The sequence below is a fragment of the Rhinoderma darwinii genome, chromosome 4 (assembly GCF_050947455.1).
Source record: "Rhinoderma darwinii isolate aRhiDar2 chromosome 4, aRhiDar2.hap1, whole genome shotgun sequence".
NCBI classification, from domain to species: domain Eukaryota; kingdom Metazoa; phylum Chordata; class Amphibia; order Anura; family Rhinodermatidae; genus Rhinoderma; species Rhinoderma darwinii.
Genome location: NC_134690.1, coordinates 156,441,060 through 156,468,322, shown reverse-complemented (window position 1 = coordinate 156,468,322; position 27,263 = coordinate 156,441,060). Strand labels below are relative to the sequence as shown.

Sequence of the window (27,263 nt, the reverse complement as noted above, 5' to 3'; positions counted from 1 at the left end):
TAGCATGAATAAGGCGTTCCAATAAAAAGATTGTAGGACAACAAGAAGTTCAAAGTCACCACCGGTCATGTGAATTGATTTGTAAAATTCAGACTGCTTTTCTATAGAAAAAAAAACTAACAAAAAATAGCCTCTGTAAAGTATTGTAAGTGAGCTGTTTGGTTACCTTTTTTTATTTTTTTTTTAATAAGGATTGATAATATGCCAGAGATAGCTACTACTGGACATAATTTCTCTTTCAATTAATGGAGGGGGGGGGGGGGAGATTTCCAGTGTATTAAGTAATTCCTTAAAAACAAGTTTCCCAACCAAAGTATTATAGAGCCAAACCCCAAAATATATCTCTAATATGAGCTAACCTAAATTGGCACATTACCCTTTGTATAATAGATAGATAGGTGATATATAGATATCGCTAGATACGGCTCGTCATCGATTGGTGAGTGGCCCTGGAGTCCCATCCCCTACACACATTGCTGCATCTCTGATTATGCATTAGGGTATGTGCACACACACTAATTACGGACGTAATTCAGGCGTTTTGCCCCAAATTACGTCCAAAAAAAGTGCCTCGATAGCGCTGACAAACATATGCCCATTGAAAGCAATGGGCAGACGTTTGTCTGTTCACACGAGGTGTATATTTACGCGCCGCTGTCACTTCTTGGAGCGTAATTGGAGCCGTTATTCATTGACTCCAATGAATAGCAGCGCCAATTACGTCCGTAATGGACGCGGCGTTCAAGCGCCTGCACACGCCGTTACGGCTGAAATTACGGGGATGTTTCCTCCTGAAAACATCCCCGTAATTTCAGCCGTTACGGACGCTGTCGTGTGAACATACCCTTAATCAAATGATTATATATGTATTGTATTGTTTTTTTATGTTTTTATTACTATAACTATGTCACTTACATGTATTTACACCTGTTACGCTGGTTGATGTCTTTACAATATATATTTCCGGTCGTATTTAACATGCACAATGTTTTAATGATTACTCATTATGTTAATGAGACACATGCCTTAAATATCACCTATGTTAATGGTATCACTATGCTTGAGAAAGGTCCTAAGGCTGGACAGAAACGTTGCATCTCTGCATTTGATTGAATAAATCACTATTTTTGCTTACATTGAAGTGCTGCTGAATTTCTTCTTGAGATAGATAGGAGATAGATAGGAGATAGATATGAGACAGACAGACAGACAGACAGACAGACAGACAGACAGACAGACAGACAGACAGACAGACAGACAGACAGGTGTGATAGATAGATAGATAGATAGATAGATAGATAGATAGATAGATAGATAGATAGATAGATAGATAGATAGATAGATAGATAGATAGATAGATAGATAGATAGATAGATAGATAGATAGATAGATAGATAGATAGATACTCGCCTACTTTTCCTAATATGCATTAGTAGCTACGCATACTGTAAGTGTAGTGTTGACTACAGTATAAAGAAATCTAACTTGGCAAAACTATAATTTACAGAACAGATTTATATTGAACTCATGTAATAGATCATATTATATAATCTACAAGTTCTTCTTACCTCCATAACACGATACACAGATTCGATATTCGCAAAGTAGACAAAAAAATAAGCAGCCAGTTGTGCAATAAGCAATATGGTAAACACATCTACAAATGAAAAATGGAAATATAAAACATTGAAATGTTATGATATAGATTAGCACTTTAGATTTGAATCCTGAAGCATTGTGACATCATTATCATGTACAGCATGTAGAAAGACTGTACCTTCATCTTGACATATAGAGAAAAATCAATAGGTGTTCCAGAAGCATTACAAGGGTAATATTACTTAATAAGGGAGTCTAGCAGGCAGAATGGGCCTCTTAAAGAGGCTATGTCACACATAAGTGCCCTATCTCCTACATAATCTGATTGGCGCTGTAATGTAGATAACAGTGGTTTTTATTTAGAAAACCGATAAATTTTGACCAAGTTATGAGCAATTTTAGATTTATGCTTATGACTTTAATGTCCAACTGGGCGACTTTTAGCTTTTGACCAAGTGGGCGTTGTAAAGAGAAATGTATGATGCTGACCAATCAGTGACCAATCAGCGTCATACACTTCTCTCCATTCATGTACTCAGCACATAACGCTTGCTGTCATTAACCCCTTAAGGACGCAGCCTAGTTTGGGCCTTAAGCCTCAGAGCCCATTTTTCAAATCTGACATATTTCACTTTATGTGGTAATAATTTTGGAATGCTTAAACCTATCCAAGTGATTCTGAGATTTTTTTTCTCGTGAGACATTGGGCTTTATGTTAGTGGTAAAATTTAGTCAATATATTTAGTGTTTATTTGTGAAAAATGTCAAAATGTAGAGAAAATTTATAAAAAAAATAGCATTTTTCTGAATTTAAATGCATCCGCTTGTAAAACAGATGGTTATACCACCCAAAATAGTTACTAGTTCACATTTCCCACATGTCTACTTTAGATTGGCATCATTTTTGGAAAATTCTTTTATTTTTCTTGGACGTTACAAGGCTTAAAAAATAATAGAAATTGCTGTTTATGTTCTAAGAAAATTTCAAAAGCCTTTTAAGGTACCTGTTCAGTTCTGAAGCGGCTTTGAAGGGCCTATGTATTGGAAACCACAATAAAACACCCCATTTTAAAAACTAGACCCCTCAAAGTATTCAAAACAGCATTTCGAAAGTTTTTTTTTAACTCTTTATGCATTTCACAGGAATTAAAGCAAAGTGGAGGGGAAATTTGCAAATTTCATTTTTCTTGCTGAATTTTAATTTTATAAAAAAAATTCTGTAACACAGAAGATTTTATTTGGGCTGTTAAATTTAAAAAAATGACATTTTTTCCAATACAATGTCATTTTTCATCAAAATTTCTTTTTTTCACAGGGAACCAAATACCCCATTTTGTTGCCCAATTTCTCCTGAGTGCAGCAATACCCGATTTGTGGTGATAAACTGCCGTTTGGGCCCATGGGATGCCTCAGAATGGAAGGAGCGCTGTGTTCTTTGGAGTGCAGATTTTGCTGGATTGGTTTACGGGTGCCATGTCGCATTTGCAGAGCCCCAGAGGTATCAAAGCAATGGAAACCCACCAGAAGTGACCCCATTTTGGAAACTACACCCCACAAGGAATTCATTTATGGGTGTTGTGACCATTTAGACCCCACAATTTTTTCTACAGAATTTATTTGAATTGGGCTGTGAATTAAAAAATATATATTTTTTCCAATGAGCTATCATTTTGGGCTCAAAATTTCAAATTTTCACAAGGAATAAAATACCCTATTTTAATAAACAGAACAGTCTCACAGGACACATAAATGTAAGGGTGGGAAACAAGAGTAGCAACCACCCACTTTATTCAAGATAAAGACTCCAAATCATTAGTATATAAACAAGAGAAACAAGAAGTCCATAAATATCAAAAAAGTTAGAAAAATAGAAAATCTTTATTGCAAAATCAAAAAACATGAGAATCTAAAACAGGTCTTTCTAACTGGATCACAGTATATCAGATATAGGTAAACACTGTATATTATACCAAAGAGTACATCCATATATATTTTAAGCCAGCAGGTATGCAAATATAGAAACTATCAGTCAGGTACAACAAGCAATGTAGTTGAAGTCTATACCAAATAAGCAAAAACAACGTGAATAATGTCCAAATAACCTAACATAGCCTCCGTAGTGTGCTTACCCATATTTCCGTAGTGTAGTGGTGACCCAGAGGATAAGGTAGCGCCCCGACGCGCGTTTCGCGTGTAGCTTTTTCAAGGACCCCTTTTTCTATATTTGCATACCTGCTGGCTTAAAATATATATGGATGTACTCTTTGGTATAATATACAGTGTTTACCTATATCTGATATACTGTGATCCAGTTAGAAAGACCTGTTTTAGATTCTCATGTTTTTTGATTTTGCAATAAAGATTTTCTATTTTTCTAACTTTTTTGATATTTATGGACTTCTTGTTTCTCTTGTTTATATACCCTATTTTGTTGCCCAATTTGTCCTGAGTGCGGCAATATCTCATTTGTGGTGATAAACTGCTGTTTGGGCCCATGGGAGGGCTCAGAATGAAAGGACCACCATTTGGCCTACTGGGGATTTTCTGGTGCTAAGTCATGTATGCAGAAGCCCCTGAGGTACCAGTACAGTTGAAACCCCCGAGAAGTGACCCCGTTTTAAAAACTACACCCCTTAAGGCATTCATCTAGAGGTGTAGTGAGCATTTTGACCGGAGACATACACCCCATAAACTGTAATGTGGGTTCTCCCGGGTATGGCAATACACTCATTGTGGCTGTTAACAGCTGCCTGGGCACACGGCAGTGCTCAGAAGCAAAAGATGAGGGGGATAAGCTGTGCGGAGTGCATCAGGATTAGTAAAACTGGGGTAAATTAAAAATCAAGGGATGTATGATAAATTTTAAAACACTCTTTCATACAGAGCCCTGGTATTTCAGGACACGTGTCACATTGATATATTGTGTCCTCCCTTATCCCGCTCTTATAGCAGACTTTGCACCTCTTTTGACTTTTTCCTTCTTGCCAGTTTGGGGAACTTCTCCTGGAAAGTGTTGCCCTGGTACGATGCGTGTGGCCTCGCTTCTAGAAGTACTGGGTGCCCCCCCTTCTTGGTCCCTAAAGATTAAGTTCTTGATAACCACCTGTTGAAATTCCCAGAAAGTTCCCATCTGGCCTGCACATCGCCATAGCACGTACACATTGTACAATGCCATCTGTATGATGTGCACGGCCAGCTTCTTATACCACACCGCATGGCGCCGTAGGGCTTCAGGACTTGATCTGACAAGTCCACCCCTCCCATGTACCTATTGTAGTCCAGGATGTAGTCTGGTTTGGGGGGTCTCTGTACTGGTACCTCGTACAGGTACATGGGTACTGGTGTGGCCATGTATTGTTGTCAATACAAGGACATCTCTCTTGTCCTTGTACTTGACACACAATATGTTGCTGCTAGAAAGTGCCCTGCTCTCACCCCTTCTTGTTTGCCCAAGCCGAGTCTTAGGGAGGCCTCTCAGATTTCTTCTAGCAGTGCCGCATGCCGCAGTACTTCTGGAAGCGAGGCAGTTGAAGAGTGGGACGCTGGTATAAAAATGATCCAGGTAGAGGTGGTAACCCTGGTCCAGCAGTGGGTGCACCAAAACCCACACAATTTTTGCATAACTCCCAGTAAGGGGGGGGGGCATTCTGGGGGCTGAATACTGGTGTCCTTCCCTTCATATATCCTGAATTTGTAAGTATACCCGGATGCACTCTCGCACACCTTATACATCTTCACACCATACCTTGCCCTCCTACTCGGCAGGAACTGGTGGAATTTTAAAGCCTCCCTTTAAAATGTACCAAGGAATCATCAATAGAAATACACTTCTCAGGGGTGTATTGTTGGGGAAACTGGGCACTGAAACGGTCTAATAGGGGTCTCCGTTTATGCAAACGGTCAAAACTGGGATCATCTTGGGGTGGGCACTGCTCATTATCAGTATAATGTAAGAAGCGAAGTATTGCCTCATTTTAATTTTTTTTTAGGTTCCAGTTCAGTTCTGAAGTTGCTTTGAGGGGCTTATATATTAGAAACCCCTATCAAACACCCCATTTTAGAAACTAGACCCATCAAAGTATTCACAACAGCATATAGAAAGTTTATTAACCCTTTAGGTGTTTCACAGGAATTTAGAGCAAAGTAGAGGGGAAATTTACATATTTTATTTTTTTGTCAGAAAATCCTTTTTATTCCATTTTTTTCTGTAAAACAGAAGGTTTTCTGCAGTTTTGAGAAATATCCCACATGTGGCCCTAGTGTGGTAATGGACTGAAGCAGCGGCCTCCGAACAAAGGAGCACCTAGTGCATTTTGAGGCCTCCTTTTTATTACGCACCATGTCCGGTTTGAAGAGGTTTTGTGGTGCCAAAACAGTGGAAACCCCCCAAAACTGACCCTATTTTGGAAACTAGACCCCTTGAGAAATTCATTGTAGTTTTCATGGGGTGCATGCGACTTTTTGATCAGTTTTTATTCTATTTTTAAGAGGCGTGGTGACTAAAAAACAGCAATTCTACTATTGATTTTTATTCTATTTTCTTACAGCGTTCACCGTGCGCTATTAATGACATATTCACTTTATTCTGCGGGGCGATACGATTACGGCAATACCATATGTTTATGTTTTTTTTTATGTCTTATGGCATTTGCACAATAAAATACTATTTGTAAAAATTAAATTAACTTTTTGTGTTACCTTATTTTCTGTTCAATGATTTTTATTAAGTTTTTTCCATACAAAAATTTTCATACAAAGAAAAAGAAAACAGTAGATGCACGATATACATGTCGTATTCCAGAGTTAACACAAGTGAATGTGTTAGTGTCCTAGTTTATATGACTGTTTTATATCTTTACATCTGTAGAACTTGTAAACAAATCAACAGAATAACAACATAACATCACTAGCAGTGTTGCTTTGTTCAAGTATATTTTTGTACAAATGTTTCTAATCCTTCCGTTACCAATTTGGCGTAAGGGTATGTAGGAGCTATATGTGTTGACATAGGGGGTTGGTTGACCAGCATTCCCAGATATTGGAGAATTTAGTGAAACTCAAATTTCCAAGCGCTATTATTCTTTCATATGCAAAGGATAAATTAATTAAAAGTAGGAGTTCTGCTTGAGTTGGTACGTCCACACTCTTCCAGTGTCTGGTCACTACCAGTTTTGCCATCGCCAGTATTTTGCACAACAATGTTCTGAATTTTGGAGGGATCTCTTCTATCTGTAAGAACAATAGAGCTAACTGAGGGGATTTAGAAATTTGTATTTCAAACAAAGACTCCAATAGTGTAAATACTCCTCTCCAATACTCCTGTACTTTTTGACATTCCCATAGTACATGTAACAGTGTGCCTTTGGTACCGCAACCCCTCCAACAAGTTTCTGGTATTGTTGGAAATATTTTATGTAGTTTATCTGGGGTATAGTACCATTGTAAGTGGGTTTTTAGAGCTGCCTCTAAGTGCGAACTGCATTGCAAGGACCTATGGATTTGTTTATATGCTCCCCTCCATTCTTCTTCTCCAAAAGATTTCCCCAACATCCGCTCCCATGTCAGGATATTATGGGTTTTGCGGAAGTCAGCGTGTCCTGATAATGTGTCGTATATCCCCTTAAGTATTTTGTTAGGTTTAACCATTAAATTAAAAAGTTTCATGTTGCATAGAGGGTGTTGATTTTTTAAGGTTGCTAAGTAATGTCTAACCTGTAAGTATTTGTAAAAATCGCCCCTGGGAAGGAGATATGTGTACCTCAAGTTCTCAAAGGAGTTTAGCTGATTGTTAGAGTATAAATGAGACATTAGAGTAAGGTTCCTTGATTTCCAACTGTTCAAGCTTAAGTGTGGAATAGCTAATTCTAGTACCTCTATTGGTATCTGTGCGTTCGGAAGAGGCACAAGATCAATGGAATGTTCTTGTATGTGTGACCAACTCCTTAGGGCTGCTTTTGTGATTGGAGATATTTGTGGTGGCATGGTTATGTGCCAGAAGTCCAAAAACATGAGAGCTTTTAGGTTTGCCGGATAAACATAAGATGATTCTATATGTACCCAGTGAGTTGTAACTTTATTCATCCATCCAGGATGATATAGCGCCACCAGAGTAGAAGTATAATATCCATATATATCTGGTATACCCAAACCCCCTAGCTTCCTATCCCTAGTCAAAATATGTGCTGCAGCTCTAGGTTTTCGATGAGCCCAAATAAATTTCATTATCTCTCTCTGGATAGTTGTGAAAAAAGATTTTGGTACTACTATGGGAACTGTTCTAAACAGATATAGCAGTTTGGGTAGCAGTAACATTTTGAATGCAGCAATCCTGCCTATCCAGGATACTTCAAATTTGTGTAACCTAGTAATTTCAATCTGTAATGTTTGCAGGAGAGGCTCATAATTCGCTCTGTATAGAGCCTTATGAGATTGCGTCAAAGTGATACCTAGATACGTGATGCCTTTTTCTTTCCAATCGAATGGATATTTATGTTTTAGGAAATGCAACACAGATGGCGAAATGTTTAGAGGCAATATTTGGGACTTCTGGGTATTTAGTTTATATAATGAAATCTGCCCAAAAGACCGGATGCAATCTAGTACTGCTTCTAGTGAATCCTCTGGGGAGGCTAAAGAGAGGATAATGTCATCCGCATAGAGTGAGATTGTGTGTGGTCTACTGTCAATATTTATCCCCTGTATATTTGTGTGTGTTCTGAGAGTTTGAGCTAATGGTTCCATAGATAATATGAACACTAGAGGGGATAGCGGGCACCCTTGTCTGGTTCCATTTGTGATTTGAAACGAGTCAGATAGTACACCATTAGTATACACCCTCGCTGAGGGGCTTGAGTATAGTGCCTTTATCGCTTCTATTATATTTCCTTGAAATCCCATCTTTTCCAATGTTTCAAAAGCATATTCCCAATGTATGCGGTCAAACGCTTTTTCCGCGTCTAACGCTAACAGAACCGATGGTGTCTCCAATTGCTCTATGTTATGTAGAATTCCTAGTACTCTACGGGTGTTGTCAGAAGCTTGTCTACCCTTCACAAATCCCACTTGATCTTCTCCTATTAGTGTGGGTAGCATGGGGGCAAGTCTCATGGCCAGAATTTTTGCATATATTTTTACGTCCACATTTAGTAGGGAGATGGGTCTAAAGTTTTGAGGGGCGTCTGTAGGTTTGTCAGGTTTTGGGATGGTAACAATTAAAGCGGCTTGATTCTCTGCTGGCATGGAGCCTGTATCCATTGCTTTTTGGAAAAATCTGCACATATATGGCATTAGATTACTCTGAAGAGATTTATAATACATATTCGTAAGTCCATCTGGGCCAGGGGACTTGCCATTAGGAAGTGTTTTAAGCGCCATTGAAATCTCTTTTTCTATGAATGGTGCACTTAAATTCATCAATTGGGTTTCTGAGAGTTGCGGCAAATTTATTTTTTGTAAAAAGGCCTGTATTTCTTTTTTCGATGGATGAGGGGAGAAGGGATCTTGATCCAGATTATATAAGGATGAGTAGAAGGTACGAAATTGGTTTGCGATTTCTGTGGGATGGGTTATTTTTGTTTGGGTATGCGGATCTAGTAAAAATGGGATCTTGGATTTCTGATGTTGTGTTTTTAATCTACTCGCTAGCAATTTTCCCGCCTTATTATTCTGCGAGTAATATCTTGCTTTGGTTTTTTTAAGATTCTTCTCATATTCTGAGAGTAAGCTACATCTTAGGTGTTGTCGGAGAGTGTACAATTTTTCCGCATTTTGTGGTGTCTGCTTAATTTTGTTCAGAGTTTCCAGGGAGCCTATTTCTGCCGTAAGAGAGGTAATTAAAGCCATCTTCCGTTTTTTTAGTATGTGACCTAAGCGAATGAGAGTGCCTCTGATGAAGGCTTTATGGGCATTCCAAAGGGTGAAGTCATTTATTTGGCCATTATCATTCTGTTGAAAGTATTCTCGGAGATCATTGGCAATAGTTAGTCTATGTTCTGTATTAGATAGTAAAAAAGGGTTACATCTCCATAAATACGTAGGGTTAGATACATTGCTTTCTTCCAGAGTCAAAGTTATTGCCGCATGATCCGACCATTTTATATTCTCTATAGAAGAATTTTTAGTAGCAAAGAGTAGTTCCTTGTCCACCAAAAATAAGTCTATGCGGGAATAGCTATTATGAGTTGGGGAGTAGAAAGAGTAATCCCTTTCTGTACTGTGTTGCGCCCTCCAGACATCATATAGTTCTTGTTTCGCCACTAAAGGACCAAGCTGGGGTTGGAGCTGGCGACTGGGATTCGTAGTATCTAAAGATGCATCGACTATAGCATTAAAGTCTCCACAAATTATTACCTTTCCCTGTCTAAATTTGTTAACTATTCTAATTATTTTGTGAAAAAAGCGAATTTGGTGGCGGTTGGGCGCGTAAATATTTGCCACTGTGTATGTGATATTATTAATCGTACAGATTAAAATAATGTATCTGCCGTTTGGATCATTATGGACTTGTATTTGTTGAAAAGCTACTGAGTTTTTTATCGCTATTAAGACTCCTCTTGACTTGGACGTATAGTGGGATTGGAATATATAAGGGAATTGATGGTGTTTAATTCGGTTCGCATCTGTCTGCAGTATGTGTGTTTCCTGAGCACATAGGATATCACATGCTATATCCCTAGATTCTTGCCACATGTGTGCTCTCTTGTGTGGGCTGTTCAGGCCGTTGACATTGAGTGAAGCTATTTTAATTGTCATTTAAAGGACAAGAAATTGTGGAGACAGACCCTATGTACGTTGAACAAACATCATCACAATCATTAGCTGCATCTGAGGTAAGTATCTCAAACCCTTTCTCCTGTTCATATTCACAATTAAAATATCCACTGCTAGCACAAAGATATAAGAAAAATACAAACAAAAAACAATAGATTCCACATGGATCTATCACAAACCATGGACAAATACAGCTGTCCATCAACTTGGGGGAAAAAATAGTCAGCTTGATATCAGGTCAAGATGACCGCAACTACACCTGTAAAAGCTTATCCTCAGGCATTGATGAGGGAGGTACTTCCGTGTCGACGACCAGCAGGAATCTCCTTTGGGAAGTAAAAGCACTCGATCCACTGTTGTCTTCTTAGTGCTTTCTATGTTTTCGGTGGTCTACCCTTTGCCATTCATCTTGAATCCGCTGAGGGGCGTGATTGGATTGCTGAGGTTGCAGGCGAACTGGTATGTCCCACGATTTTAGTAGGAGTGTGCCTTCTGGCAAATTTCGAATAACGTGCATAGAGTTGTTTCTATGGATGAGTAGGCGAACCGGGAATCCCCATCTGTATAGGATCTTGTTGTCTCGCAGAGCGGTTGTAATCGGGGCCAAATCTCTTCTTAATTGTAAAGTTGCTGCTGATAAATCCGTGAATATAGATAGGTTGTTGTATTGCGCTGGTATGGCATCTTTTCTTTTGAGGGATGACATCAGTTGTTCCTTCACATGAAAAAAATGTATACGTGCTATTACGTCACGTGGCACGTCGTCTGTGAGGTGCTTTGGTCTTGGAAGTCTGTGAATTCTGTCTATAATTAGATCTCTTGGGTTGCATCCAGGTAGCATGTTTTGGATGAAATCTTGTGCGTATTTCTGCAGGTCAGGCGCAGCTACATCTTCGGGGATCCCCCTTAATTTTATATTGTTCCTACGGGATCTGTCTTCTAAGTCGGCCATTTTTGCCTTGATTTGAGAAACTTCTGTTTCTAAGTCGTAATGAGCATCGATCAGCCCATTATGTGAGGTTACAAATTCGCTAAGCTTAGATTCCGCGTGTTGAACTCTGACCTCCACATCTTGTATTGCTGTGGACAGGGGATGTAGCATTTTGGCAAAGCCAGCCTGTAATGATGTACTAAGAGCCTGGAGCATAGTCTTCATTGTCAGTTCTGTAACTACATTAGTTGAAGATGGCATATCATCTAACATGTTTCCCTCTGAGATAAGTGCCCCAGGGGACGTGTTATGCCCTTCCGCTATTGCTGGGCCAATTATTGGAAGAAAAGTTTGCCTTAGTGGAGATGAGCTCCTTGAGCTCAGTAATGGCGGCGACGGGGATACTACACGCTGTGTGCTCTGCCCCTGATGTCGTCCCCGACGACCTGTGGCAGCGCGGTTTGCTACCCGAGTGTCCCTGCAAGATATATCCTCAGTGGCCTCAGGGTATGGGGAGGCTTGTGTCGGGACCGAGGCACTTCTCCTCTGTGTACTCACATTTGCGAGGCTCTGCGGTGGTGAGTGTGGCGGCGGCTCAGATGTGAAGGATCCGGTCTGCGAGCACGTGTCCCCTCCATCTTGTGTCTCCTCTGCATGTCGGGGGGAGAAGAAGTCTGTAAGCTTTGCTGGTCTCGCTGTAATCTTCCGACGTCTCGTCATGTCTGGTGTACACTCCTCTCTTTCCCAGCAGCTAAACTATGATAGTAGCTGTGCCGTTTGTGAGGCGGTAGTCGCTGTATTTTACTGTGCGGTGTAGGAGCTCTTTCTTCACGCGGCCATTCAAGTCGGCAGCCAAGCCACGCCCCCCGTGTTACCTTATTTTAAGCCATAACTTTTTTATTTTTCCATCAAGAAAGCAGTGTGAGGACTTGTTTTTGGCGTAACAAACTTTAGGTACATGCGACTTTTTGATCTCTTTTTATTCCATTTTTTGGGAGGTGAAGTGACCAAACAATTGTGATTCTGGTATGGTTTATTATTATTTTCTTTTATGGCGTTCACCGTGTGGGATAAATAAAGAAAAAAATGTGTAGTTCAGGCCGTTACGGATGCAGCGATACCAATTATGTATAGTTTATTTGTTTATTTATTTTTATTAATAATAAAGGACTGATACGGGAAAAGGGGGGATTTTTACTTTTAAAACTTTTATTTTCTTATTTTTACACAACTTTTTTTTAACTTTATTACTTTGTCCCACTACTTGAGGGCAGGAGGCCCTGATCGCAATTCTAATACACAGCACTACGTGCTGTCACATCTTGGGGACTACTTAGCTCACAGGATCGCCATCTCCAGGGTGAGATGGTTGGCACACATATAAAGTTCACTCCAACTCATTGAATAAAACATTTAAACCAGCCGCAGCTAGCTTTATTGTCTTCACCACAGCAAGCAGTGTTACAACATAAACCATACAAAATAAACCCTAGGCCGCCCAGCCTCTAACACATTTAGTGTCCCTCACTACGAGACACAGAGCCTTGTGCCCAGCACCTCAAAACATAGGCAGTTTGTACCTTACACGTTGGTGACTCTCACAGGCTAGCATGCCTGTCTTTCCCAGACTGAGAGCCCTGTGTGAACTGCACACACCTCAATTAAAGAGCCACCTCAGGTGAAGCCTACCTAGGCTCATCAGACAGCCCAAGACATGGACTGTCTGTATGGAGTGGAAGCCACCCTTCTCCTTTACACTCCAGCAAACCAGGCCCTATTCCAGGCTTTACACCCAAGCAACAGCAGAGAAAACCCTCTCTGCTGTACACGCTCCCTGGTTGCTTAAAACCTGAGTTTCTGCACTGTCCAGTAGCTGCACTGCTACAGTGCGTAGTACAGTGTATTAGAGCTGTCATCTACTCACTGACAGCAAGCATAGTGGGTCGCTGCCCGCTATCATGTAGCGGGCCGTCGATGGTGGTTTAACCCCTAAGAAGCCTTCATCACTATTGAACGCGGCTTTTAAGGGGTTAATCTGCGGGGACACAGCGATTGGTCCCCGCTATAGGAGCTGTAGCAACTGCTGTACAAGACAACAGCTGTCACAGCCCCTGTATGTGACCAGAAGGCAGCCAAAATGGCCGTTCCTCCCGTGACGTAGTATTCCGTCATGGAGCACGAACGGGATGGTTACCATGACGGAATAGTACGTCACTGAGCGCGAAGGGGTTAAGTTCCACACAAACGCTACCGAAGTGTCGGGGAGTGTTAATTGACATCGCGTCCTGGCTGGAGGTGATGTCTATTCACTCTCAAGACACTTCAGTAAAGTTAATGTGTGAGTAAGTGACAGCACAGCGTGATCTCGCAAGATCACTATGTGCTGAGTACATGAATGGTGAGAAGTGTATGACGCTGATTGGTCAGCGTCATACACTTCTCTTTACAACATTCACTTGGTCAAAAGCTAAAACACGCCCAGTTGGGAATTAAGAAAGTCATTAGCATAAATCTAAAATAGGTCATAACTTTGTCAAAATGTATTGTTTTTATAAATAATAAACACTGCTGTCACCTACATTACAGCGCCGATCACATTATGTAGAAGATAGGGCACTTATAATGTGGTGAGAGAACCTCTTTAAATCTTAAAAGTTTATACACAGCGTGCAACTCATTTCTCCACCGGTTTAGCTATGATATATTTAAATAGAAGCATAATCGTTTCATACGTTTTAATGTAAAACTGAAAATCAAGTAGGTCTGCCTGCACGCAGGGGGACGGTAAGGCAAATAACACAGGGGTGGATTATGATGGGTGGATGCTTTTATTTACACCCTTGAAGCCTTGAGCCCTGGACAACTGCCCAGACTCCTCTCCTTATAGTCCGCACCTGATTGTAAGCAATAACAATTTTTATACAAGCAGGAAATGTTCAGTGACCAAATAACACTTCCATACAATCGTATAAATAATGTTTATTCAAGGTCACCCCGATCATACAGTGTAAAAATAATATACAGTACTAAGTAACTATCAACATGGAGTGACTAAATAATATCATCATATCACCCGATTAAATGTCTGTGCCCGGTAAACTATGAAGAGGGAGCAGCGTCTGTGACTGCGGGTTCTCAAGTCAGATGATCGGCGGGAGTGCCGGATGTCTGACCCTCATCGCTCTGATATTGGTGAGTTATCCTAAGGATAGGACATCCATATAAAATGTCCGGAAAACCCCTTTAACAGTGCTTTACAATGTCTAAATTATATTACCATATAACTAATATTAAGATTTGTGGTGTTCACAATCCTTCGGGTGTCTGGCCATCTGAGACTCCCCCTTCTGCAGGAGAGGCTAATTGGCCCTGTTTGCCGCATACCCCTAAAGACAACCCTGAGCAAAAACATCATATACTTATCACCTCAAGTCTAATTTTTCTATAAAATAATTTCCTAATAAGGAACACTTATTCCAATATTGGGTCAATCTATGGCTGTTATTTGGGCACTGTACAATTGTATTATTTATTCACTTCATGTCAATTTTATTTGGACACTTTATTGCAGTATTTTTTGGGCACTGTATGATGTATTATTTTGGCATATTATTAGTGGTATAATGTTTTCACTTTTTTTAGTTTTAGGTATGAGGTTTACACATTATACTACTTTCCATAAATCCAAGTATCTGTGACAGGAATTACATTTTTCTTTGAATGGGGATAAAGCAGGACCCATACCTAAAAAAAAAAATGGCATCCTGCGCTGCATGCAGTGTTAATAAAATAGGCAACTCCGATTCATCCATAGCAAATAAATATATAAAAATATACAAAATATAATATAAAATTGGGATTTGTATTTGCGACAATGTCTTTTCCCTGGTAAAACATATTATTATGTCTTTACCATGAGTTTTATTTTATTATAAAAAAGTAAATAGTTAACAGAAAAAATTTACTAAGGCTCTGTTCACATCTGCGTTGGGGTCCTGTTCTGACGTTCCGTCTGAGATTTCCGTCAGAACGGGACCCTGTGTAGACACAAACTGACATTGGTGATGGAAACAGAAACACCTGGTTTTCGTCATTGATTTCAATGTTGACGGAGCCGGTGCCCGTGGTTTCCATTTGTCTCTTTTGTGCACCGGACCCGTCGTTTTGCCGGAAGTGATAGCGTAGTTGACTACGCTATTGCTTGCGGAAAAACAATGGGTCCAGTGCACAAAAGAGACAAACGGAAACCACGGGCACCAGCTCTGTCACTATTGAAATCAATGGTGATGGAAACGGAAAACATTGGTTTCCGTCAGTGTCAGTTTGTGTCTGCTCAGGGTCCCATTCTGACGGAAACCTCCGATGGAACGTCAGAACGGGACCCCAACACAGATGTGAACAGAGCCTAACAGAGTTGCCTTTGGCAGATTGGACTTTTGTAAGGTAGTACTACGTACTTGCTTTACTTAATTGAGAAAAAGTTAGACAGATCCAGAGTGGGGAAACGTATAAAGATGGATAGCCTTGACTAGATGATTTACATACTTACAGTTAGTGTAGATTGGCTTTCGAAAAGGTTTTCCCTTACAAAACACAAATTCTACAATAATGAGATTCATTCCACTTATGAACCACATGGTGGTCGTTAAAAAATTTCGATTAACTAAAAGAGTCTCATCTATTGTATTATTCTGCACACTGTGATTCAATGGAAGACATCCACTGCAAAAGAGAAAAAAGACATCAATATAAATAGACATATCATATGTATATAAACATAGTTGATGAGGTTAAAAAGAGACAGGCCCATCACATTTAACTTATAATTTTATCAAGTTGATCCAGAGGAAGGCAAAACCCCCTATGAGGCGAATTACATTTGGCCCATATTAGGGGAAACAAATTCTCCTCTCTTTATTAGAGCCAATATTAAAATTTACAGCCATTAACATTGTTGATCCCAATATTATAAACTGAGAATATATAAAATTACCTGAAGACATCAAAGTCATGGAACCATGGCTGATGCTGGACCACCGTGAATGCAATTGTTTGCACAATCAAGCTAAAGATGATGTGTAAAACCATTGACAATAACAAAGGCGGAGAAATCAACTGTCCAGCAGGCCGATAGGGAGCCAGTTTCTTGGCAGGGCCATTTAAACTCACTGAAAAAGAATACTATGCTGTAAGTAATTGTTTACTGAGCTTATGTTTGTCAATGTCCCGTATAAATGGATAATATTGTCATCAGATTTCACAATTTGTTAAAGCAGAAAATAAAGTTTGTCTTGCCATCTACAAGAAAACGAAGATTCAGGTGTCTAGTTCTACATACTGTATAAATGATGAATGACAAAGAACAAATTAATTCCCCTTTTACACCACTATTTTTCCCCCAAAACATGTATAGTTATTTCACCTGTTCTTGCACATAGTTGTTATAATATGTCACCAGCGGGAGTGTATTTCCATCTCTAAGTTTTTTTTATGTTTTATTCTTTTTTTGTAATAAAAAACATTATTAACCAATTCCGGACCGCCCATAGACTATAAGGCTGGGTTCACACGTGGCGGAATTTCACTTAAATTCCGCTGCGGACACTCCGCAGCGTTAATCCGCAGCGGAGCCGTTTGTCCATTGACTTACACTTTAATTTAGCAGTGTTCGTTTAGACGAGGCGTAAAATTCCGCTGCGGAGCATAGGCTGCGGAGCGGAATTTGGTGTCCGCAGCATGCTCTGTCTGTTGCGGAGCAGTGGCGGACTCATGGCGGAATTTCTCCATTGACTTCAATGGAGATTCTAATTTCTGCAATGAAGTCCGCAGCTGTCATGCACATGTTATGTGTGCTGCGGATCCGTCTTGCTTTTTTAACTTGACATTTCTTCATTCTGGCTGGACCTATGTATTTCTAGGTCTACAGCCAGACTGAGGAAGTCAATGGGGCTCCCGTAATGACGGGAGCGTTGCTAGGAGACGTCAGTAAATAGTCACTGTCCAGGGTGCTGAAAGAGTTAAGCGATCGGCAGTAACTGTTTCTGCACCCGGGACAGTGACTACCGATCCCAATATACATGTATCTGTAAAAAAAAATGAAGTTCATACTTACCGAGAACTCCCTGCTTCTGTCTCCAGTCCGGCCTCCCAGGATGACGTTTCAGTCTAAGTGACGGCTACAGCCAATCACAGGCTAATAACAGGCTGCAGCGGTCACATGGACTGCCGCGTCATCCAGGGAGATCGGGCTGGATGCCGAAGGAGGGACGCGTCACCAAGACAACGGGCGGTAAGTATGAATTTCTTTGACTTTCACAAGGGAAAGTGCTGTCCCTTCTCTCTATCCTGCACTGAATAGGGAGAAGGGAAGTACTTTTACCGCAGTCCGCAGCAGCTAGTCCGCATCAATTTACTGCACATTTTGTGCAGATCCGCAGCAGAATCTGCAACGCAGATTCTGTGCGGCATTGATGCGGACAGTTGCGGAGGAAATCCGCCACGTGTGGTCATGCCCTAAAAGTCTGGGCGGTCCGCACTTAACTCTGCAAGGACGTTCCAGAACGTCCTGCATAGTTAGCTGGTCTGCTGCTCCCTGGCAGCGTTTAACTCCATGATACAGATGTCTCTAGACAGCTATTTCATGGAGCTTCAACCAGAAACCACTCACGGTGGTCTCTGGTCATGTGATCGTTGTGACAACCTGTCACAATGATCACATTACTTCTGTCAGCGGTGCTTGCACATCGACGGTAAGGAGCTCCGTGATACAGCTGTCTAGAGAGGCAACAGTATCACAGAGATTTCACCCGGCGACCCGGTCTCCGGTTATGTGATCGCTGTGACAGCTTTTAAAGACAGCTGTATCACGGAGCTTCATCCAGAGACTACTCAGTGTGGTCTCTGGTCACGTGATCGCTGTGACAGCCTATTATTTGGCAAACATTGTTCGCAAATAACAAACTTTTCCAGTTTTATCTTCTCCAGCTCTGGCAGGCTGCCAAAGAGGAAGAGGAGTATGGGTGTATTCACACTGTGCAGTTTTGCCACGGTTTTTACAAAATCGTGGTAAAAACGCATGCAGTTTTCGGCCACATGGGAAATGCAGCAAAAAATGTGGCAAAACCGCACTGTGTGAATGCACTCTAAGTAATGTAAAAAACACACACACACACACTTTTTTTTTTTAATAATGATATTTTTGGAATAAATATATTTATCTGTCTGTCTATCTATCTGCTACACGGTGACTTTGGCCACGACATAGGTCACCCAACAAAAGATCGCTATGTCCCGTAGCCTACATTGCAAGTAATAAAAGTCAATGTGGTTGTGTCGCAACGCGCAAGTTGCTGCGACAAGACAGTTGCAAGAAATCCAAACTGTCGTGTCGCAGTTACTTGCAGGTCGCAACACGACCACATTCACTTTCATTATTTTCGTTGTAGGCTATGGCCCATAGCAATCTTTGGCTGTGTCGCACCCAAAGTCGCCATGTAGCCTAAACCTTAGGGTGATTTTACAAGTGGCGAATTCGCTGCTGATTTTAAATGCTGATTTACAGTACAAGGCAAATAGATGAGATTTTACAAATCTCATCCACATGCTGCAGACATTTTACACTACAGATTTTCAAATATTTTATGTGTTGTTAGATTAATTCCTTTTGGGGAAAGTCTAATTTCCATAAAAGAGTCATTTTGTGGGTGTTAAAGAGGTTTTGCAGTCCCCAAAAATTGATGGCCTATACTCAGGATAAGCCATCAATATCTGATCAGTGACGATCCAACAGTGACGGTCCAACTGATCCGCCGCTCAGCTGTTTTAATGTACGTCATGGAAAGTAGTGACTTCCCGCATCTTGCCGTACATGTACGCCAAATGTTTGGGACCGGCTCAGAAGCTGAGCCGGTCCCATCATCACCGGATCTCAGCTGTATCTTACAGCTGACATCCGGCTGTAACGGCGGGGACCGAAATTAGCTTCGATCCCCGCCATTAACCCCTTAAGTGCAGCGCTCAAACGCGATCGCTGCACTTAAGGTGTTTGCAGCTCATCGGAACCCCAGTAATGAAATTGCCTAATACTGGCCTCCCGGTCTGCCTAGCACCGAAGCCGGTCAAGATCCGCCCGGCGGCGGAGCCTGAACGGCTTCCGTAGCTGTCGGCAAGATGGCGCCGGGTCAGGAGCTGATCCGGCGTCATCAGCGGTGGAAGTCAGCTGTACTGTACAGCTGACATCCACCTGTAACGGCAGGAACCGGAGCTAGCTCCGATCCCTGCCATTAACCCCTTCGATGCAGCAATCGAAAGCGATTGCTGCATCGTAGCGGTTACTAGCAGATCGCCAGCCCTGACAGGCAATCGGGACTGGCGACTGCTGTTATGGCAACAGGAGACACAATGGTCTCCTGCTCTGCCATTACGGAAGCCGATTTAGGCCCCGCCGGGAGGCGAAGCCTAATCGGCTTGCTGTCAGTGAATGACTGACAGATCTAATACATTGCACTACATAGGTAGTGCAATGTATTAGAAAAAAAAAAATCTGACCGTTGGAACTTCAAGTCCCCTAGTGGGACTTGAGAAAAAGTGTAAAAAAAAGTATAAAAAAGTGTAAAAAAAAGTGCACAAAATAAAAGTTTGAAAACAGTAAAAGTTTCAAGTAATCAAATAAAACACAATCCCCCTTTTACTCTTATCAAGTCCTTTATTATTGAAAAATAATAATAAACCATATGTATTTGGTATCGCCACGACCGTAACGACCGGAGGTATCAAAATATTATATTATTTATTGCACGCGGTGAACAGCGTAAAAAAAACCGTAAAAAACGTTACCAGAGTTTCTGTTTTTTGGTCACTTTGCCCTACAAATATTAGAATAAAAAGTGATCAAAAAGTCGCACGTATCCAAAAATGGTACCTATAAAAACTATAGCTCGTCCCGCAAAAAACAAGCCCTCATACACCTCCGTCGACAAAAAAATTACAAAGTTATGGTTCTCACAACTTGGCGACAGAAAAAATACATTCTTTTTACAAAAGTAATTTTATTGTGCAAAAAGTTGTAAAACATAAAAAGTTCTATAAATTAGGTATCGCCGGAATCGTACTGACCCGCAGAATAAAGTTAACATGTAATTTATAACGCATGGTGAACGCTGTATAAAAAAAACGAAAAAAAGCTGTGCCAGAATTGCGTTTTTTTGTTTACCTGGCATCCCAAAAAATAGGATAAAAGGTGATCAAAAAGTCGCATGTACCCCAAAATGGTACCAATAATAACTACAGCTCGTCCCGCAACAAACCAGCCCTCATACCACTACGTCTATGAAAAATAAAATTAGTTATGGCTCCAATAAGTCAGGAAATAAAAAAATATGCAGTTGTGCCCGAGGGGAACATTTCTTCTGTTTGAAGAGGCGATTTTTCAAGGACCTAAAATTAGGGAACCAGGAAAGGGAGGGCCCAAACATATCCGCTGGAAGCGACGGTGCCCGTATTATACCAGGACAACACTTTCCCAGCAAAATTTCCCAAACTACAAAGGCGCGGAATGTGGACCAAAAGGGGGATAAGAAATGACACCATTTATCAGTGCGACACCGGCCTGTGCGGAAAGGATTGCTTCACAGCGTAACACACATCTATGGATTATTTTATTGTTTTTTTTTACCCCGTTATTATACCACCTGACTATGCCCCTTATATACTCCGCCCGGCTTACATATGCCCTACATTATAAACGGAAACACCAGTAAGACTCCAAACAAAACTACTACCAAGCAAAATCCACGCTCCAAAAGCCAAATGGCATTTCCTCCCATCTGAACCCTACAGCGTGCCCAAACAGCAGTTTCCTTCCACATATATGGCATCGTCATACCCGGGAGAACCCTTTTAGCAATTTTTGGGGTGTGTGTCTCCAGTGGCATAAGCTGGACATATTTGCCACTGAATGGCATATCTAGGGAAAAATATAAATGTTTAATTTGCACCATCCACAGCGCATTCATTTATGGAAAAGATCTGTGGGGTGAAAATGCTCACTACACCCCTTAATAAATGCCTTGAGGGGTGCAGTTTCCATAGTGGGGTCACTTCCCAGGGGTTTATTTTTATTATTTCACATCTGAGCCTCTGCAGTTGTGAACCAATACTTTGTAAATCGCCAAATTAGGCCTCAATTTTACATGGTACCCTTTCACTCCTGAGCCTGGTCGACTGTCCAGGCAAGAGATTAGGGCCACATGCAGGGTGTTTCTAAAACCAGGAAACCCAGCATAATAATTAGAGAGCTGTCTCGTTATGGTGGCACAAGCTGGGCACCACATATTGTCCACATATCTGTGGAAAAAATCCCATTTTCACTCTGCAACATCGAGTTCACACTAATTTCTACAAAACACCTGCAGGGTTAACATGCTCACTACACCCGTAGGTAAAAGCATTGAGGGGTGTAGTTTCCAAAATGGGGTCACTTCTGGGGGGTTTCCACTGTTTTGGGCCCACAGGCGCCCAGAAACCAATCCAGAAACATCTGCACTCCAAATGGCGGTCCTTCCCTTCTGAGCCCTGCCGTGTGCCCAAACAGCAGTTTATGACCACATATGGGGTATTGCCGTACTCGGTAGAAATTGCTTTACAAATGTTGGGTTCTTTTTTTCCTTTATTTGTTGCGAAAATGAAAAAATTTGCGCTAAAGCTACGTCTAATTGAAGAAAAAGGATTGTTTTTATTTTCACTGCCCAATTCTAATAAATTCTATGAAACATCTGTGGGGTCAAAATGCTCACTACGCCCCTAGATGAATTCCTCAAGAGGTGTAGTTTCCTAAATGGAGTCCCTTTTTGGGCGTTTTCATTGTTTTTTCCCCTCAGGGGCTTTGCAAATGTGACATGGCCGCCGCAAACCATTCCTGCTCAATGTGATCTCCAAAAGCCAAATAGCGCTCTTTTCCTTCTAAGCCAAGCCGTGTCTCCAAACAGCCGTTTATTACCACATGTGGGGCATTGTTTTACTCGGGAGAAATTGCTTTACAAATTTTGTGGTGCTTTTTCTCCTTCAGTCCTTGTGGAAATGAGTAAAAATAAGCTAAACCTACATTTTCTTTGAAAAAATGTTGATTTTTATTTTCAGGGCCTACTTCCAATAATTTCTGCAAAAAACCTGTGGGGTCAAAGAGCTCACTATACCCCTAGATAATTTCCTCAATGGGTGTAGTCTCCAAAATGGGGTCACTTGTGGGGGGTTTCCACTGTTTTGTCTCCTCAGGGACTTCGTAAATGTGACCTGGCCTCCGCAAACCATTCCTGCTAAACTTGAGCTCCAAAAGCCAAATAGCGCTCTTTCCCTTCTCAGCCCTGCCGTGTCTCCAAACAACCGTTTATTACCACATGTGGGGCATTGTTTTACTCGGGAGAGATTGGTTTACAACTTTTACGGTGCTTTTTCTCCTTCAGTCCTTGTGGAAATGAGAAAAAATTAGCTAAACCTACATTTTCTTTGAAAAAATTTAGATTGTCATTTTCAGGGACTATTTCCAATAATTTATGCAAAAAACCTGTTGGGTCAAAACGCTCACTATACCCCTAGATAATTTCCTCAATTGGCGTAGTTTCCGAAATGGGGTCACTTGTGGGGGGTTTCCACTGTTTTGTCCCCTCAGGGGCTTTGTAAATGTGACATGGCCTCCACAAACCATTCCTGCTAAACTTGAGCTCCAAAAGCCAAATAGCGCTCTTTCCCTTCTCAGCCTCGCCGTGTCTCCAAACAACCGGTTATTACCACATGTGGGGTATTGTTTTACTTGGGAGAAATTGCTTTACAAATTTTACGGTGCTTTTTCTCCTTTAGTCTTTGTGAAAATGAGAAAAAAAATCGCTAAACCTACATTTTCTTTGAAGAAATGTTGATTTTAATTTTCACGGCCTACTTCTAATAATTTCTGTAAAAAAGCTGTGCGGTCAAAATGCTCACTGTACCCCTAGATAATTTCCTTGAGGTGTGTAGTTTCCCAGATGGGGTCACTTTTGGGGGATTTTGACTGTTTTGGCACCGCAAGAGCCCTTCAAACCTGACATGGTGCCTAAAATTTATTCTAACAAAAATAAGGCCCCAAAATCCACCAGGTGCTCCTTTGCTTCTGAGGCCGGTGCTTCAGTCCAGTAGCACGCTACGGCCACATGTGGGATATTTCCTAAAACTGCAGAAACTGGGCAACAAATATTGAGTTGCATTTCTCTGGTAAAACCTTCTGTGTTATAAAAAAAATTGTACTAAAAATTTATTTCTGCAAAAAAATATGAAATTTGTAAATTTCACCTCTACATTGCTTTAATTCCTGTGACATGTGTAAAGGGTTAAGACATTTTCTAAATGCTGTTTTGAATACTTTGAGGGGTGAAGTTTTTAAAATGGGGTGACTTTTTTGGGGTTTCTAATATATAAGGCCCTCAAAGCCACTTCACAACTGAACTGGCCCCTGTAAAAATGGCCTTTTGAAATTTTCTTGAAAATGTGAGAAATTGCTGCTAAAGTTCTAAGCCTTGTGAGGTCATAGAAAAATAAAAGGATGTTCAAAAAACGATGCCAATCTAAAGTAGACATATGGGTGATGTTAATTAGAAACAATTTTGGGTGGTATAACTGCCTGTCTTACAAGCAGATACATTTAAATTGAGAAAAATGCTAATTTTTGCAATTTTTCGCTACATTTTGGTGTTTTTCACAATTAAATACTGAACATATCGAGCAAATTTTGCCAGTAACATAAAGTCCAATGTGTCACGAGAAAACAATCTCAGAATCGCTTGGATAGGTGAAAGCATTCCGGAGTTATTACCACATAAAGTGACACATGTCAGATTTGAAAAATGAGGCTCGGTCAGGAAGGTCAAAAGTGGCTAAAGAGGGAAGGGGTTAAAGAGGCTCGTATGAGCGCAGCTTCACCTTATTTTTTTATACAATATGGAAGCCCAATATGTTCTGGGAAAAACAAGACCAAATACATGCAGGTCGGAAGACTAATAGAACAACAATTTGCTTTTAAATTGGCATATGACTAATAAAACTTGAAAATGAGCCTGGTCAGGAAGGGGGGTGAAGCTTCTGGTCAGGAAGTGGTTAAGAACTAAAAGGAAACACAGGAGATGGAAGTGACTATAAAAAAAAAAAGGATTTATAGTGAATCAGCGATCTGCATACATTTGGCATAGTATGGACAAGATTTGATGTCATACACTAATGAATGATTGTTTGTAGATCTGTCTACACCATGATATAGCATACAGTGGAAGTATCTTTTTATTTTTTTAAACTAAAAAATACATGGATACTGAAAAAACCCCACAAAGAATGCAAAAAGATACAAACATATACCCATTGATGACTATACTGTGTTGCATTGCATACAGTCAGTTGCTGTTTGATGGATCCATTCACTTTTGAGCGCCATAATAAAAAAGATATCCAAATGTGAACCTGCCAAATGTATGTAAAAAGGGACACACTTTTGCCATATATCTGCACAATAAAGGCCTATGAGTAGTGTAGAGTATACATCTGAGTTAGGCGAGAAGAAATGGTATAATCAGAGCCTCAGGGTGGACTCAGATGTTGCGGTTGAGGTGCAGTTAGAACTACATAAAAAACGTATCTGAAATTAGTTTTTACTGCATTTTGATTTGTTTTTAGATGTGGTTGCTGTAAAAACGTGGTTATGCATTTCCTTTAAATTTATAAAACACTTACTTGTTAATGTGACGGTGATGGTTATAGCCATATCCTGCATTAGATAATGACGAGTTCCCAGAAGCTTTTGTTTCTGTACATAAAGGAATAAAAAAGGAAGAAACTTAGCTACTTCAAAACACAAAAATGTAACAAAATGGATGAACCTGTAAAACAATAAATAAATACCAATACGTCTGAAGATATTCCACACATCTGATGAATATTGCACAATATGTTGCCTTACAGCATATATTGTGTCATATGACAATGCGTATTTTGTATTACATCAAATAACATACAATGTAGCTGGTTCCTGGGCGGAGAATTGCCCAACCATCCCCAGAACAATGTCTATTATTTGTGTAACCATGTGTATGATAAATGACAGCAGTGAATCCATTTACCATTCGTTAAATTATAATGGTTAACAAATATTGGAGGTTATTTACCTACAATCTAGACATGTGCATGGGAATAAGGCCTCATTTACACGAGCGTATTATACGCGCGTGCGACGCGCGTGCTTTTCACGCGTGTCGTACGCACCTATAATAGTCTATGGGGCTGTTTAGACGATGCGTGAATTTTGCGCTGCGTGAGTGCGTTGCGTAAAACTCACGACATGTTCTATATTCTTGCGTTTTTCACGCAACACGCACCCATTGACTTCAATGGGTGCGTGAAAACAACGCATGCCACACTGACGGTCCTGCGTTGCATGCGCGAAAATCACGCAAGAGCTGTCAAAAGGATGAATGTAAACAGAAAAGCACCACGTGCTTTTCTGGTTACAAACATCCAAACGGAGTGTCAAATTAGAGATGAGCGCACCGAACTTCACCGGGTTCGGCCGAACTCGTTTTAACCGAACCCGGCAAAAAATGTTCGGGTACGCGACGTCAGGAGACAGTCACTGCCCACGGTGCTGAAAGACTTAAACTGTTTCAGCACCATGGACAGTGACTTTCGATCACAATATACATATACGTGTAAAAAAAAACAGAAGTTCTGACTTACCGATAAGTCCCGGCTCCTTCCTCCAGTCCGACCTCCCGGGATGACAATTCAGGCCAAGTGACAGCTGCAGCCAATCACAGGCCAAGCACAGGCTGCAGCCAATCACAGGCTGCAGCGGTCTCATGGCCTGCCGCGTCATCCTGGGAGGTGGGGCCGGATGACAAGAGAGGGACGCGTCACCAAGGCAACGGCCGGGAGACCGGACTGGAGGAAGCAGGCAGTTCATGGTAAGTGTGAACGTCTTTTTTTATTCACAGGTTGGTGTATATTGTGATCGGCATTCACTGTCGAGGGTGCTGAAAGAGTTACTGCCGATCAGTTAGCTCTTTCAGCACCTTGGACAGTGACGGGCGTCGACTAGCCTCATCTCTATGATGGCGGCTGCGCGAAAATCACGCAGCCGCGCATCATACACGGATGACACACGGAGCTGTCAATTGCCTTTTGCGCACGCAAAACGCAGCATTTTTTTGCGCGCGCAAAACGCACACGCTCGTGTAAATGAGGCCTAATAGTGCATGACAACAGATCATGTTTTTTTTTCTTCACATACAGATTTAGAAAAAATATTGGTATTCGTTTTGTGGTAGGTTAAAACTGCAAAATATTTGTTTTGAGTGTATTTTTGTTTTCAATATTCCATAATTAAGTACATCTCACCTTACAAAAGGCCTCATTGGTCTTTCCGTTGTTCTACTCAGTCAGAGGAGCAGAACAACGAAAATACCGGATGCGCTGGCTCCATTGTATTATGGACATTATTGGTGACTAACGGAAAACATTGACTTTAAGGGTATGTGCACACGATAGCAGGCATTTACGTCTGAAAAGACAGACTGTTTTCAGGAGAAAACAGCTGCCTCGTTTCAGACGTAAATGCTCCTCCTCGCATTTTGCGAGGCTTCTGACAGCCGTAAATTTTGAGCTGTGCTTCATTGAGTTCAATGAGGAACGGCTCAAATTACGTCTGAAAGAAGTGTCCTGCACTTCTTTTGCCGAGGCTGTACTTTTACGCGTCGTCGTTTGACAGCTGTCAAACGACGACGCGTAAATGACAGGTTGTCTGCACAGTACGTCGGCAAACCCATTCAAATGAATGGGCAGATGTTTGCCGACGTATTGTAGCCTTATTTTCAGACGTAAAACGAGGCATAATACGCCTCGTTTACTTCTGAAAATAGGTCGTGTGAACCCAGCCTAATGGGTTTCCTTCAGG

General features: G+C 41.0%; 1 protein-coding gene across 1 annotated transcript in view; it reads right to left on the bottom strand.

Annotated features, from left to right (window-relative positions):
• The window catches only part of LOC142760472 (putative cation-transporting ATPase 13A4), a 136,278-nt gene that overhangs the window by 12,222 nt on the left and 96,793 nt on the right, over positions 1 to 27,263 (bottom strand). Inside the window, exons 26-29 of the mRNA XM_075863664.1 lie at positions 25,049 to 25,121; positions 16,293 to 16,467; positions 15,849 to 16,021; positions 1,569 to 1,657 (exon numbers count right to left, since the gene is read on the bottom strand). Of these exons, the coding sequence (XP_075719779.1) occupies positions 1,569 to 1,657; positions 15,849 to 16,021; positions 16,293 to 16,467; positions 25,049 to 25,121 (510 nt within the window). The remainder of the gene's footprint in view (positions 1 to 1,568; positions 1,658 to 15,848; positions 16,022 to 16,292; positions 16,468 to 25,048; positions 25,122 to 27,263) is intronic.